We start from the raw sequence: 15671 nt of genomic DNA on the forward strand, positions 1-15671 counted from the left end.
TAATTAAAGTTTGGAAAGACTCAAAAATGTAACTCAGTATTAACTCATGTTGTTATTATTGTTTGTTGTTATTTTTTACTGCTGCTTTATTTGTGGTGATGGTTTTCATGGTTTTATACTATCTGAATTCATTTTAAAAAACTATTTAAAGTATATTAGAAAATATTGACCATATTTGTCTAGTGTTATGAAGAACCCTAACTATTAAATCTTATGGCTCATTTATTATTTTTTCACAACTGTGCCCTAAGTTTTCCATTTGAAGATGTAGAGAGGGTGCAAAAGAGAATCTTCATTTTGATGGTTTACTGATTGTGTATATTCCTATGATGATGTTGTATCTTCATTCTCATTTCTATTTTCAAAGGAAACGATACAATATATATAGATGTCAGAAATGAACTTCAGTGCACTAAGGAATAATGCTACCACAGAAAAACATGTGATGATTAGCTGGCTAGAAAGCACTATCAACATCTGATGATATGATAGCTGCCTTTCACCTCTCAGATTAATGGCATCCTAATGCTGCTTTTCAAAACCACATTAATTTTCCTGACATTAGTATTGAAATTACACATTATTTTTATCATAATTACCTTTATATATTTTAAGAATGTAAAAATACTCAAAAATTGTAAGATGATACAAATACAATATACTATCTCTACTGTTAATTACTTTAAAAAATCCCACTATTCAATCTGGCATCCAAATAAAGCAAACAGTAAACCAGGGAATCTTGGTTAATGAAATGACTTTATCTCTCAGGTTTATACTTGCCGTTATGCCTTTAATTGTGCAGACTGGAAGGATTTGTGACACACACTGAATAATCTTGCACTATTTGAATAATTTGTAATCATAACAGAGCCTGTGATTCATTGGCATTTTACAAATTTGCATGTTATTATCAACTAAAAGTCCATGCATGCCCAGCTATACAAAACTGTTCAAAATGAAACTTCTCCGATAACCATGGCAGCTGTCCTGTCCTGATGTGTATAATGTAGAGGGGAATATGTAAAGGATGAAGTTAAACATTCATGAAGCATACGCATACCGTTTCCATTGTCTGTGTTCTAGATCAAATGTTAAGAAATAAAGCTGATGTGGAATACATTTTCATATTCTAAGGCATGAAATATCCATAATAACATTTTGGAAGTATTATAATCAAGTAAGAAAATTCCACAGAAGAAAAGCAGTATTAATCCATAGTAAAGACTGTCTCCCTCTTTTGTTTCTGTATTTTTGTATCTATGACACGCTTCTAAGCAAGAGAATGACTTTAGATGCAGCACAGGGACTTTCAGAACCAGGTCAGCAATCACAGGGGTGATTTTCTTGCGCTCTAAGGAAACAATGAGCTAATAGGATGCTATTAGTTTTATGCCTGCTCATAATGAGAGGTAGACAGGAACATGTAGTCAAAGTAGCATGGAGACACAGAGCTATTTGTATTACAGAATAGAATGATGATAACCAAAAGCCATAAAATTGTGACTACAATGAAGTCTAAAATGTAACCGTGGGACAAGTAATTCTAAGATTTTAAGTAAATCATACAGACCAATTAAATATGCTTATCAAATAAATCATAAAAACCAAAATAGCCCACTCAAACCAAATTATTGAAAGCTGGATAAAATTCACAGGTAGTAAAGAAACCAAGCCTTATAGACATGATGAAAATTACATACTGCAACAACGCATTCCACTACAAATTTTCAGACTATTTCATATTGGTATTAGGTTGGTGCAAAAGTAATTGTGGTTTAAAAGGTTAAAAATAATTGCAAAAACCACAAATAGTTTTGCACCAACCTAATAATTATTTTTGTAACTAAACCAATACATGTGATAACACAACTTTATACTTAAGGAAATGCTTTCTCATAAGAATTCCATAGAGACACTAATTGGCATGAAGCCCAGTAACTTTTCTAAGTTGTTCTCCTTATAGCAGAGATGGCCACCAACAGCTACAGCAACAGTTGTACAGTGTGATCTTGTCCTCCTCCCCGACTCGGCTAGAGAAGTCTGCATCAGTGATGGAGAGTTGAACCAAACAGAACCCATCAAATTCTTTCTATGTGGAATTTGAAACATCCCCAGTCAGTTTGAGCTAGTCATTTTAGCAACAGGGGATCAAGTCTGTAATTGTGGGAAAGCAATGGGAAAAGTGAAGCAAAGAACTCTTGTTTGCAGAGAGAATAAAGATGTGCCTGGTCAGAAGTATGAACCAGAGAGAGAGGGTGAGCACTGCCTAGTTCATGGGAGCTTGCCTAATCCTTTGGTTTCATTATTTCAAAAATTCAATTGGCCTTGGGTTCTTTGAGTTAAGCATTAAGTCCCTTTCTTCTCTTAGGCTAGCTGAAGTCCATTTATGTTACTTGAAAACAATTGAAATTTAACCAACAGAATAATAAATAACTAAATCAGCTTTAGTTAATTGGACAACTCACAAAGTTAAAACACCTCTTGGAAACTATACCTGTAAGTGAAATATTTAATTTTATTTATTTGTTTATTTATTTATTTATTTTTTTTCTTTTTAAGGATGGCGCAGCTCACAGTGGCCCAGGCAGGGGTCAAACCAGCAACCTTGGTGTTATTAGCATCATGCTCTAACCAACTGAGCTAACCGGCCACCCCTATTTTAGTCATTTTTGAAGGAAGTATTTCCCCTATAACCTGACCGTTGAAGAGAAAAAGCAGAACAACACTTGAGTTGTTTTGAAGATAAAGAATATTTAGATGACCATTATTGTACTCCTGTCCAGGTTAAAGAAAAGAGATGTATACAAAATGGTTTTCAGAGTGTTAAGTTTTCATAGATTTGCGTAAATCTACTGTCTTAATCTGTTTAGGCTACTATAACAAAATTCCACACAGTAGGTAGTTCATAAACAACAGAAATTTGTCTCTCACAGGTATCTCCATACCTGGAAGAGCAAGATCAGCGTGTAGGCATGGTTGGGTGAGAGCTCTCTTCCCAGCCTTAGGCTTCTCATTATATCTTCACATAGTGGAAGAGGGATAGCTAGCTCTCCGGTACCTCTTTTATAAAGGCACTTTTATAATCTTTTATAATCCCTTTTAGGAGGGCTCCACTTTCATGACCTAATTTCCTCCCAAAGGCCCTACCTCCTAATACCATCACATTGGGCATGAGGATTTTAACATAGAAATTTTGGTGCGGACACAAACATTCAGATTATAGCACCCACCAATCTACAAAATTATAAATCATTCTGCTTTTGATAATCTTATCCTTCCTTCACTGTGAGTTTTTGTTTCTACCTACAATCAGTGGGCATTCCTGTTTTAATCTGGGAAACTGAATTTTTCATCAGTAAGAAATAGTTAAGTGTTTTAGAAAAATGTATACATGAACTACCAAATAAAATGCCAGGTGACTTTTGGTACAACCTCTCAAGTCTTTATTAATAATCTAGATGCTTTTTTTAACAACTGAATATATATTTCCATCTTTTAGTTTGAACTCCAGTTTAGTGCAAACATACTGAAGAGAATAAGGTAATGGTCAAGACATAATGACCTTAGAAGTCTATCATGGTCACTATGTGCCTTTTGGGGAAAATAAAAATGAGAACAAAAACCAAGAACAGAAACCAAGATGAAAAATAATAGCAACATCACACGCCTTAATATAGGCCAGGCATTGGGTTAAACATCGCATCATTCTCTCATTCTAATCTTTATAAGAACTTTGTGCAGTGGTAGTAGTATACATAATTTATAGATGAGGAAACAGAGATAGAGATTAACTAATTTGCTACACATTAGGTAGTCAGGAGTGAAGCCAGATTTTAAATCTAGATTAGCTGACTTCAAAGTCCCCATGTTAAATAAACTGCCTTGAAAAATGAAAATATTTATATAAATTAGTGATGTGTATTGAGCTCAATAGAGAGAGGCCCCAAGAGTTGTGCATGTTTGTGCAGTTTGTATATTTTACAACTCTAGGGGGCATCATTCAAAATTTATCTATTTGGATAGCTGAAAACAGGAACTGAGTCCTGTTTATCAATGTAATCTCAGTGCTTGGCACTTTTATCGTCTTTTTGTAAAGCAAGTTGCATAATTAAAGTATTCTTGGCTCAAGCTAACATGACACCAAATAAATAAGAATTCCTAAATCCAAAATTTTATGTCTCTTTTCACTATTCTATTTTTAGCCAAAAATGTGCAGCCTTTGGGACCAACAACCACTAGTTCCTGAAGACTTAGATGCCTAATAATGTATCCATCAGTAACAGATATAAATAATGTGAATTTATATTTGAAGTACAGGGCAGCATGCTAGCAGTAAAGATAAAAGGTTTTTAGACTAGAGATGCTCTCAGTATTCACACAAACAATAGACAACATTATAAATACCTAATATTTAGTGTGTTCAATACACAGTAAGTGCTATGTTAATTCAGCCTAGGACGTAGTCACACTTCTGGGTGGTAATGAAAGGTTTCATGTTGCACAACGTCAGCTGGGCCTTGAAAAAATGATTAGCATTAAGATGAGTTATATGGAAGGTGGGAGGTAGAGTATTTCAAGTATTTGTGCTAAACATTAGAGGTAGAAATTTATATGAATATCTTCGGGGAGTGAAGAAAAGAGAAATCGGGTAATTTGGGGTAAAGTGTGACAGGGTAAAAGATCACAAAGGTAAAAACTACTAAGCTCCGCAAGACAGACATGCCAGGCTGAGCAGTTTGAACTATCATTTTCTGCATTAGTGCAAGGACTGAACAGCATGAGAGAGAGAGAGAGAGAGAGAGAGAGAGAGAGAGAGAGAGAGAGAGAGAGAGAGAGAGAGAGAGAGAGAGAGAATGAATAGCAAAAGCCTCAACAAACTTCAAACAGAAAAGTCTTGAGCATCCTCTCTCCCCCTGCTGCCTTTAATGGAAATAATCAACAGGAATACTGGGTGATTACAGTATATTTTTTCTCTGTGGGAGAGGGAGATTATGTACTCAGAACCATAAAGCATTTTGCTTGCAAAATTAATTCAAATTGACTTGCATGGGAGCACTGTCACATGAATTGAAAACAGCTGAAGAATGGTTAGGGATAAACAAAGATCATGATAAACAGTAATCAAACCACTCAGAAAAATATTTGGTGTTTGGGCCCTGGGGACTTCTGTAAGGCCCAGTTTTATTTAACATCTTCATTAATTAACGGGAAGAGGACAGTAAAAAGAAATCTTTATATTCACATATGGAAACTGGTGTATATATATATATATATATATATATATATATATATATATATATATATATATATATATATATCAATAAGAACAGAGAGTTTTTTTTTGTTTATTTGTTTGTTTGTTTCAGAAGAAAAAGGATTTTAGGCCCAGATTTTACTGGACTGCATCATTTGGCAGAGACAGAGACCTAGAAATCTCCATATACATAATGGAGTAAAGGAAAATAATAAAACCCAATATGAAACAGGAGGGAATTATATTGGGAAATGGTAGTTTGATGCAAGTGAATGCACAGATGTCTCACATTACAGGAGAGGTTACGGTAACTTGTACATGACTCTAAAAATGACCTGAAACTCTTTGTTCACATTTATGATTCCTGCTTGTTGCATAGACCAATGAAAAAGCAATAAAAAAAAAGGAATGGACCGAAAGAATTAGGTGTTTGGGTAGAAACCTAGACAAGGTGATGAGTATGAATAACATAGCTGTATACACTGCAACCTTGAGGGGAAAAAAAAAAAAAAAGATGGGAGTTGGGATATAGGGAAGAAGCATTCCCCAGCATGATCTGCTAACAGAGAGGAAAGAGCTAGTCCTGAAGCTATACTTTCCTGAGGAAGTAGAACTGAAACTGCCATCTGAAAGATAAAGTCTTTAGCTAGTAGATTTCAGTTAGGTTAAGGAGAAGGGATTAACAAGAGGCTGTCATGGATAAAAGTCATTTTTCAGTTTATATTTGTAAGTTTCCCTATAATGTTGGAAAATTGTTTTAAGAGCCTTTAAAAAAGAAAATATTTGAATTATTTTATAGCTATTTTAAATATATATAGAGAGTGATACTTATATAAGTGTCAGTTATATATTTTAATTGAAAATATATAAATAGAGTGACACTTAACAAATAATAATTGCATGTCTCAATTCTATTTTGCAGGAATGCATAGACTATTGATAATTTATTCAATATTATTGCATATATCAAAGACTGAATACAACATTTGTCTCATATGCCAAAGCAGAGCTGGACATTTTAGAGAAGTTTCTTCATAATTGCTAAGTTTCCATGTAGAAAATCTAAATGCAAAATTGTGCTTCTTGTAAATGTCACTTTATGCTTAATGACTATCTTGAATTACTTAAATTATTTATCTTAATTTCCTCATGGGTTGGGTGTGCTTTTGTTTTTCTAAAAAAAATAATGAATACAAAGCTACTTTGGAAGAGAACTGGTCTTTATACTGGCATTTGCATTATATTGTATAACATCTATTCCCTTTAGAATTATTTTCTATCACTGTCCAACTAAAGAGCTCTTCTACATCCACTAATGTATTCTTTTTTACCCACTTCAGCATTACTTTCCTCTTTATGAGCCTCTCTATGCTCCATGTAGGCCTCACCGCTTGTCATTATCTTTTCTCTCCTTCAATAGAAAGCAATGCCAAAATGAGTTTCTGGCAAAAGTCACCATGATCATAACCAAAATATAAAATTTTCAGCATTCAAATATTTCTCCTCACTCTTTGCCTTTAATTATGGGAAAAAAAAGAATCATATATAAAACCTCCACACACACTTTTGCCAAAATATGACTTTCAGAACAGAAAATCCAGTTTAAGTCTTTCTTGATTCAAGAGAGTCCACATAACCAAGTATTTACAGTCCATTTTGAGTAATAAAAAGCTGAGTTTTTCTCAATTTTGAAAGTAAATACACAGGTTTTCTGCTTTAAAGAAATAAGACAATAGGACAAAGTGACAATACAATAAGAAACACTATCAATTCCTTTTTCATGCGTCTTCCATGTAGTACCATTGCTTGTTTTTTTCTCTCCCCAGGCAGAGAACAGGTTACTCCGTCTCTGTTTTAGTAAAACTATGATAAAGTCAACATTCTGAAATCTCTCTCAGATGAATAAATTATTGTTAATGATATTAATAGCCCCTAAGATCAGCATAAGAAACGACCTCAAAATAATGCAAAAATAAAAGCGGAACTTGCAATACTACTCAGAGGTAATGCCCAGGGAACCGTGGTGGCCTGCCCACTGTGAGCTACAGGAATTACAGTATACTCAGTGGGGAAAAGGAAGGTTCCACCAATGCAAAGGAGGAAGGTGTATCTTGTGATCACTTGTATAACAACAACATAAGGAAAAAACGGAGCAAGAGCGGAATTTCTAAGACGTAAGAGCATATTCTGTTCTAAATAAACACCATAGCCATAAATTTCATTCTCCTAAGAATAAGCCTTGAAAACAGCTTCTAAAAACACCCAGGAAATAAGGCTATTCACAACCATGCTTAGACTATATAATCAATATTAAATGTTCCAGAAGGTGACTGAAATAACTCGAATGTAATTAGAAGGGAGCAAAACACATTTTCAGGGTGTGTACAGATAGCCTGGTAAAACTATGCATATGAGATTGACAGCTTACAGAAAAAAAAGAGGAAGGCCTAAATGAGAAAATACTATTTGAGAGAGTCTGTTATTAGGTCTTCTGCTATTCAGCCATATAATTCAATCAGGAAATTGGGACAAATGCATTGCTATGAGGTTTACTCATCTATTTTAAATATTTCCATAATTTTAATTGAAATGGGTTTATATTACAACATAATTTTACCTTTAAAGAAAAATACTTCTACTTATGTTCTTAAAGGTTTTGAACAAGAAAGGTTTTTGTTCTTAAAATCTTTTTGTAAAGTCCAGACGTACAATTAGCTACTATAAATTTGTAATTTAATGCAAAAGTGGAGACGTGCAGAAACGGAGTTCTTATGATTATTTTTTAAAATAGTGTCATTTTAAAAACAGTGTTATTTTTAAAAATCCCAAGATTGCGTATAAAAAATAGAGAAATATTCTATGATAAAATATATGCATTGTCAACCCACAAAAGGACATGCAGGATCTTAAATGTGTGTTGCTAAGTGAAGGAAGCCAATCGGAAAAAGCTAATACTGTGATTCCAACTTCATGACATTCTGAAAAAGGCAAAATTATGGAGTCAGAGAAAGATGAGCATTTGCCAGGTGTTAAGGAGGAAAAAGGAAGGAAGGATGAATACCTGGAGCACAGTGGGTCCTTAGGGCAGTGAAACTGTTCTGTATGATGCTGTAATAGTAAACACATGTCGTGATATACTTGACAAACACACAGAATGTACAACAGAAAAAGTGATCTAATATAAACTAAGGCAATTAGTTAATAGTGTTTCAATATTGCTCTGTCAATTGTGACAAATGTACCATACTAATACAGTATGCTGATAATACTGGAAACGGTGAGGATAATATTGAGGTGATGTAGAATAACTCTCCATAATTTCTGCTCATTTTTCTATAAATTTAAAACATCTCTAAATACTAAAGTCTATTAATTTAAAAAAATAAGTCAAATAGTTATAAAATTTACAAGTACTTTAAAATAAAGCAAATAGGCAACAGAGTCCATCACAATATCAAAGAATTCTCATGGCCTCTTTATTATTCCTTAGTCCCATTCTTAAGAATCACTATTACTGTTAGAACTATGTCTTAATGGGTTTAGGCTGAAAAAGTTTCAGAACTGCAATATAAATATTAACAAAAGGTGCTCTGGACAGAAAAAATATATATACATATAAATATATTTACTCAAATAAATAGTAAAACTTAGAATTAAGGGTAACTATGAATACATAAATTAAGCAGAAAATCAGTCTGTGTTTTGCTTGTTTGTTTTGTTGCTGTTTACAATTAAAGTCTAGTACTGGGGAAGGTGGGGAAAGGTTATAACACTTCCTTTCAATTTTATGCAAAGTGAGATTACAGCATGGCATCCCACATTTGGGTGTTAAGGCATGAGAACTGTAAAGCCTACTTACTTCATTTAATAGCCAAATGCCAAAGAGACATCTGAGTGGTTGTTGCTTTTAACTACCAAAATGTTGCTTTCTGGCTATATGTGAAAAGCAATATAGAAGCAGCTTTTTAATCAACCTTTATTTTTTTCTATTTCTTTAGTGGTTTAGGGATCACGTGATACATTCAAATGCATTATTTTTTCCTAAAAGCAACATTACAGGATAGATAATACAATAGCCACCCTCCCCTACTTAACAGACAGGAAAACTGAGATTCACAAAGGTCCCAAAAGTTACAGCTGTAATTGGGAGCCAATTCGTCCTTTTAATTATCTACCTACTGATCTATTGATCTATTCATATAATTATATATTATATACACACAATATAACAAATGCAACTTAATATATTTGAATATTTGATATACATTTTTTTCAAATATTAATACTTATTCTGATCTAGCATTGAATAGAATGTGACTCACTCTGGCTCATTTAGAACTTTTTCTAAGGTGAAAGTCTCTTCAGTACCAATTCCTTTTTTACATAAACTAGAAGTCTGTGCACAATCCAGAACCTAGTCATGTCTCTGGAGACCTCACTGTTCAGAGGAGTTTGCCTCTGGTTTAAAATAATCAATATCTTTTGAAAACAGGGGTTCAAAATGGACTCAGTCTCTCACCAACTGCATAACCTTGGGAAAGTCCAATACCTTTACAGAGCCTCTTCGTTCCCCTTCTACAAAAGAATACTAAGTATCTCTCTTTAGATTGTCATTGTTACTACTAATTAAAATTGTATATACATATATATCAAAGAGCATTGTTTTTAGTTGCAAGACAATAGAAACAGTGATATGACACCACATGTGCCAAATACAATATAGTATAAGTGCTCTTCCTAGTTGTGTCACTAATTACCTGAATGACCTTGCACAAATACTGTCACCTCTCTACCATTTTTGTATATGTATAGCAAAAAAAGACAGGACTAGAAAGCATTTTATCTGCCACATTGCTCTAACACTGTGATTACTCATTCTTCAAAATAATGCTGCTTCAAACTCGAAGATGTCAGATACTTTTGCGTTTTCTTCACTGCTTTACCCCAGTGCCTAGGAGATTGACTCGCACACACTAAGTGCCCAATACATATCTGCTGAATGAATGAATGCAGCAAATTTGTATAAAAGCAAACTTTGCTGTAACATAGTACGTCTAGACATGTCCAAAATAAAAAAGAGAATTCAAATTACTAGCATGAGGCACACACACACACACACACACACAAAATCTCCTACTCTGTGGCTGAAAAGAATATGATGAAGTCCAAATCCAGATGATGCGTCCTAACTCAGGTACTAAAAAAAGAAAAAAGTACTAAAAAAAATAAAAAATAAAAAATAAAAAAACCTAGAGAAAACCTGTGGGGACAAAGCCCCAAAAAGCAGTTTCCAGGCTCTCGGCCTTACCTAGAAAGGTGCTGGCTCAGGTAGTAAATGGCCATCAACTGTGATCATATGGCCATCAGCTGTGGCTAGTTGGCCGTCAGCGGTAACCCGTGAGCCATTAGCCACTAATATAACTGCTGTGGCTACACTAGCAAAACAACGGGGGCTAGCAAGAAGATGGTGGCTAGCAAGTGCGGACTGCTGTTAGGATGGCAGGTTGCAGATTATGTAAATCCTGCTTCCTGTGTCTCCAGCACAGCCGCCAGCGAGAATATATTGGTTTGACTCCTCTATCTATGGTTCCATGGGTGTTCCTTTTTGGCCTCGCCATATCATGTGATCTTATGTGGGGAGCAGGACCAGAGACCCCACCTGACATCCTGCACAACAAAACCATCTCAGCATGTAACAATCATTAGTGTTTTTTAAAAACAAAGTCCCACCTGGAGTCCTGATCAAGATGGTGCAGTAGGTAAATGTTATGATTACCTTCTATCACAAGTACATCAAAATTCCAACTAAACTACAAAACAATCACTATTAAGAATCACCTAAAATCTTGCTCAACCATAACCCTACAACTAAGGACACACAGAGAGTAGAAAGAGAGAAAGAGACACTGAACGGGCTGGTCCCACACCCGCGTGAGACCATTGAAAATTGGGAGGTATATCTCATCTGTGGAGGTCTCTCCCAGAGAAGCCAGGGGTCCCAGTCCCACATTAGGTTACCCAGCCAGGGTTCCAGTGTTGGGGAGAGAAGTCCCCATAACTTCTTGCTGTGGAAACCAGCAGAGATTGTAACTGAGTGAGATGGAGGGCAGCTGGTGTCCTAGGCACTTCTCTTAAAGGCTCTGCACATGGACTTACCGAGGGAATCACTAGCTCTGAGCTCCAGTGCTGGGAAGAGGCTGGAGAGGCAGCAGGGACATATGGTCACAAAATGAATTGTCTAGCTTCAAAACAGGGGCTGGAGGGGTAGCTTTCTCCCTGATGGAGGAGCTGACAGAGGCCATTGTTTCTTTGTTGAGCCCGCCTCCTCCCTGGCATGCAGACACAGGTGGCCACTATATCTGAGTTCCTTTGCCACGCCCTTGTGATTCTAAGACCCCGCCCCACCCAACTTACCGGCATACCCAAGCTGTTTCCAGTGGTTTTTTCATACAGCAGCCATAGGGATATAGGATATAGCATAAGTATATGGTCAATAATATTGTAATGACTACGTATTGTGTCAAATGGTTACTAGATTTGTTGGTGATAGATGGGAGGGGGGTTGAAGGCATGTGAAAAACATGAAGAGATTAAGAAATACAAATTGGCATTTGAGTGACATAACCCAAAATATTAACATCTGGATTCCACACACATTTGTCATACTTAGACAAGTGCACACTCACTATATTTCTCTTAATTAATTTCTTTTTCTTTAATAGTAACATCAGGCATTGCTATACCAAATGAAACATTACTCAAAAAGTTACAAGAATTTTGAAAAAATATCATTAAAAATACTGAACAAAATACTAAGTAAAACTGAATACTAAAAACTAAAAATGATACCAACAATTATAGAAAAAAAGAAAGCATAAAGTTGTTAGAATGGTTGGAAGGAGCCCTTGGTGATATAAAGAGATCATGTATTTTTAAAGAAGTAAATTGTGCTTTATACAGAAATCAGGCACAGAATTGATTAATTTCCCCAAAAACTTCTAGTTGTAAGAGCAAATACAACATCATATTTACCCTTACAGTTAAACTCTGTTAAACCTTTTCTCAATGGAAACTGGAGAAACAAAGAACTAAATTCAAAGATAATGTGACATATTTTCTCAGGCTTTTAAAAAATTGATTACAGCTCAGCGTATCAGTAATCTTCTGAGAAAGGCAATTTAAAATATTTATGTAATAAATCATTTTTAGTGTGAGGAAAAAAATGCAGCATACAAAACATATTTACAGGTCCTCATAGATGGATGTTAGCCATCTGCCTATTTAGGGTAATAATAGATGAAAGAAAATAATTTGGGGGTGAGAATGAAGGGGAGGAAAAAAAAACGAAGGAAGGAAGAGCATAAAAGATAAAAGAATGACAGACTAAGAGAATATATACCATTATGTTGGCACTGGCTGTTTCTGAGTGGGACAATTATTTTTTTCATTTGGCTTATCTTTATGTTTGAATATGTTAGCAATCTACTAGAATTAGTTTATTTATATTATATCTCTAAATACAACCATAAAGAAATACCAAGTTAATGAAAAAAGAGAAAGCTTATTGAGATTAGGATGTTAACGCATAAATTATTATGAATTGGAACAATTACTACTATTTGTTTTATGTCCATAATACTAACTTAGTAAAGGACTGATTAACATACTGGTTTACTTATCAACTGGAAAAAAAAATTGGTTATTTGTGTTGTTATAACCAGATTTTTAATAATATTCAATTACTTAATCAAGCTACAATTAACCTTCAAAGGCCTATGAAATATTTTTAGTGTGTATAATTTTCTAAATGAATTGCACATATATACTATAGTTATAAAGTTAGTACTCAAATCGTTTAATTTTTTTATTAAAATAGAAAATTGAAAATACTTTTTGTCTTTCTCTTAAGGTGATTGTACAATGAATTTGGGTAGTTTTAACTTGGAAATTAGAAAATGGTTAAATATTAAAGTTATTAGATAACAAAATTTTTTCAAAGTCTAAATTGTTTTTAACATAATAGTCATGCAATACAGTTAATATTTCCTTGTAATAGAGTGATTAATATGAATATCTTTTTATTAAACAGATGGTAATGAAATACTTCTTTGTGTAATCTATTTATTAAGATTGTTAGTATTATAAATATATTAATATGCATATTGTTAAAATGGCTTCCATAATTTTCACCCAAAAGACTATTTTTAATGTACACCAGTGAAATAATTTATAAGTAAAAATAATTGTTGATTACAAAAACCTTCCAACGAAGCATTTTTTCTGAAAGTTTTCAATAAAGAATGTTTTCTCTCAACAATTGAAAGAAAACTTTTGAATGATGACTGACCTGGTAATCTGAAAGACTTTAAGTCTAAATGGAATTTAAAGGTATTTCTTATATTTTCATTCCCTAGTGTAGTAAAGAAATACAAATAAATCAGTTCCAGTGTTTGAATCGACACTGGTCATTGATTGACATATTAACTTTCAGTTTCATTTTTTCTTTTTCTAGTTCTTTATGGTATAATGGTAGGCTGTTTATTTGGGATTTTTCTTGTTTCTTGATATAGGCCTGTAATGCTATACAAATTTACCTGTTATCAATGCTTTTGCTGCATCCCGATAATTTTGATAGGATGTATTTTCATTCTCATTTGTTTCTATGTATCTTTTGATCTCATTTCTTTTTCATTTCTTATTCACTGTAACCAGGATAAGGGCAAATCAGCAGCAAATCTCTTTTTTTTATTTTTTAACCTTTTTTTAAATTTTTCTTTTAAATAAACCACTTGTAACAGTTCATTTGTTTATTCAATATGAAACTCTTGAATGCTGAAGACAACTTCACATTTCTTTATGGAGAAATACTTAGAGAAGAAAATAATATATGTCATTCAGTCATTCAAATCCTTTCCCTAATGTGTCTGCTTTTCCCAATCAAAACAAATTTGAGGTCTCTACTCTCCTTCTGACACACACACACACACACACACACACACACACACACACACACAACCCTCCTCTCATAACAACAATAATATATCTAGTGAATTTTCAGTCATATGTGACATTTAATATGATGTCTACTTGGGTACCTTAAGTTGTAGGGAAAATTTCATAAAGGCTTACCCCATTTTTTGGAAAAGCAATCCATCCCAAGTCCCCCATGACAGTACGTGAATCCAATAAATTCACTGAAAGTAAAAGAACATAAAACTGAGTCAGATATATAAAAATGCATCACTATTTTCACAGTGTTATTAAAAGTGCATATTAACAACACATAACTGATTTTAGATTAAACATTCATTATGATAAATACATAAGTTATAGTTTAAAGAAAACATTTCTATGCAAGAGAACAAGTGATTTTGAATTAAATTAGAATAATTACAGCAAAAAATATATAAACAAGTCATTAACTTAAGTGTTCTTTTTTTTTGGTCAAACAAGAATAAAGGAGAATTAAAATAAGAAAAAGAAAACAGCAAAATGTCCACAGAAAGCAATATAAGGACCATGTCACTTTTTTTTTCATGCTCTAGGTCTCGGGATTACACTTCAGCCATAAAATGGTAGCTGGACATATTGCATTTTCTTCCGGAAAGCTGTTATGAAGCAATTTACAAATAATTTACATCTAATAGCAATGTACTATCTCCAAACTTGTAACATTTTTTTGTGATATTAACCAAAATCTGTAATACAAATTGCAAGTTTAATTAAGATATAAATCTACACACCCTTAACTGAGCCATAGAAAGTGTAGCAGCTTTCAGGGTTATTACAGTTATGTCTCCATTACCTTTCCAAGGTATCTTCTACTTTTATATATAACCATAGTCTCAAAGGTGCTTTTTACAGGACTATCAGCTAAATTTTTGAAAGGCAGAGATCAATTATTGTTTGATATCTTAAAACATTTGGAACTCCCAGAACGCAAGTCTGAATATCATCATTGCAAAAAGAAGCCACACAGTATGTATACAAATGTGTACCCACGTCACACTACAGTGTTTATATTTCAACAAGTTCACCTACTGTCTCCCCAAAATTAAATTAGCCAAAAGGGTGCTGTATTGTCAAAATGCTTTAGATCTGGATCAGAAATCATTATCTTTGCAACGTATCTTTCCTAACCCAAATAGATCTACCTTACCCGCTGTGCATCTGAACCAGTTTGAATGAGTATGGCAAGTGGACCCAAAAGAAGAACCAGGTTATCCCTAGTCAGAGGTATGAAACTTCCTTTAACTACATTCAACAGCCAGTATCTTGAAATTATGGCAATTCTAAAGAGAAAATTCTATCTGCAAATAAGCCTGGGGTACTAATGGAGTAACAGATGATTGTCTGAGAAATGTGTTATGATACTTCTGTAAAAGAATGTCACACAGAATTACTATAACCAAAG

General features: G+C 33.8%; 1 protein-coding gene across 10 annotated transcripts in view; it reads right to left on the reverse strand.

Annotated features, from left to right (window-relative positions):
- Nucleotides 1-15671, reverse strand: part of EPHA5 (EPH receptor A5) — a 366730-nt gene that overhangs the window by 322396 nt on the left and 28663 nt on the right. For all 10 annotated transcript variants that reach the window (XM_081026671.1, XM_081026670.1, XM_081026667.1 and 7 more), the window contains exon 2: nucleotides 14387-14451. In XM_081026671.1, coding sequence (XP_080882797.1) covers nucleotides 14387-14451 — 65 coding nt within the window. The remainder of the gene's footprint in view (nucleotides 1-14386; nucleotides 14452-15671) is intronic.

The sequence above is a fragment of the Rhinolophus hipposideros genome (genome assembly GCF_964194185.1).
Source record: "Rhinolophus hipposideros genome assembly, chromosome: 1".
Lineage (NCBI taxonomy): Eukaryota > Metazoa > Chordata > Mammalia > Chiroptera > Rhinolophidae > Rhinolophus > Rhinolophus hipposideros.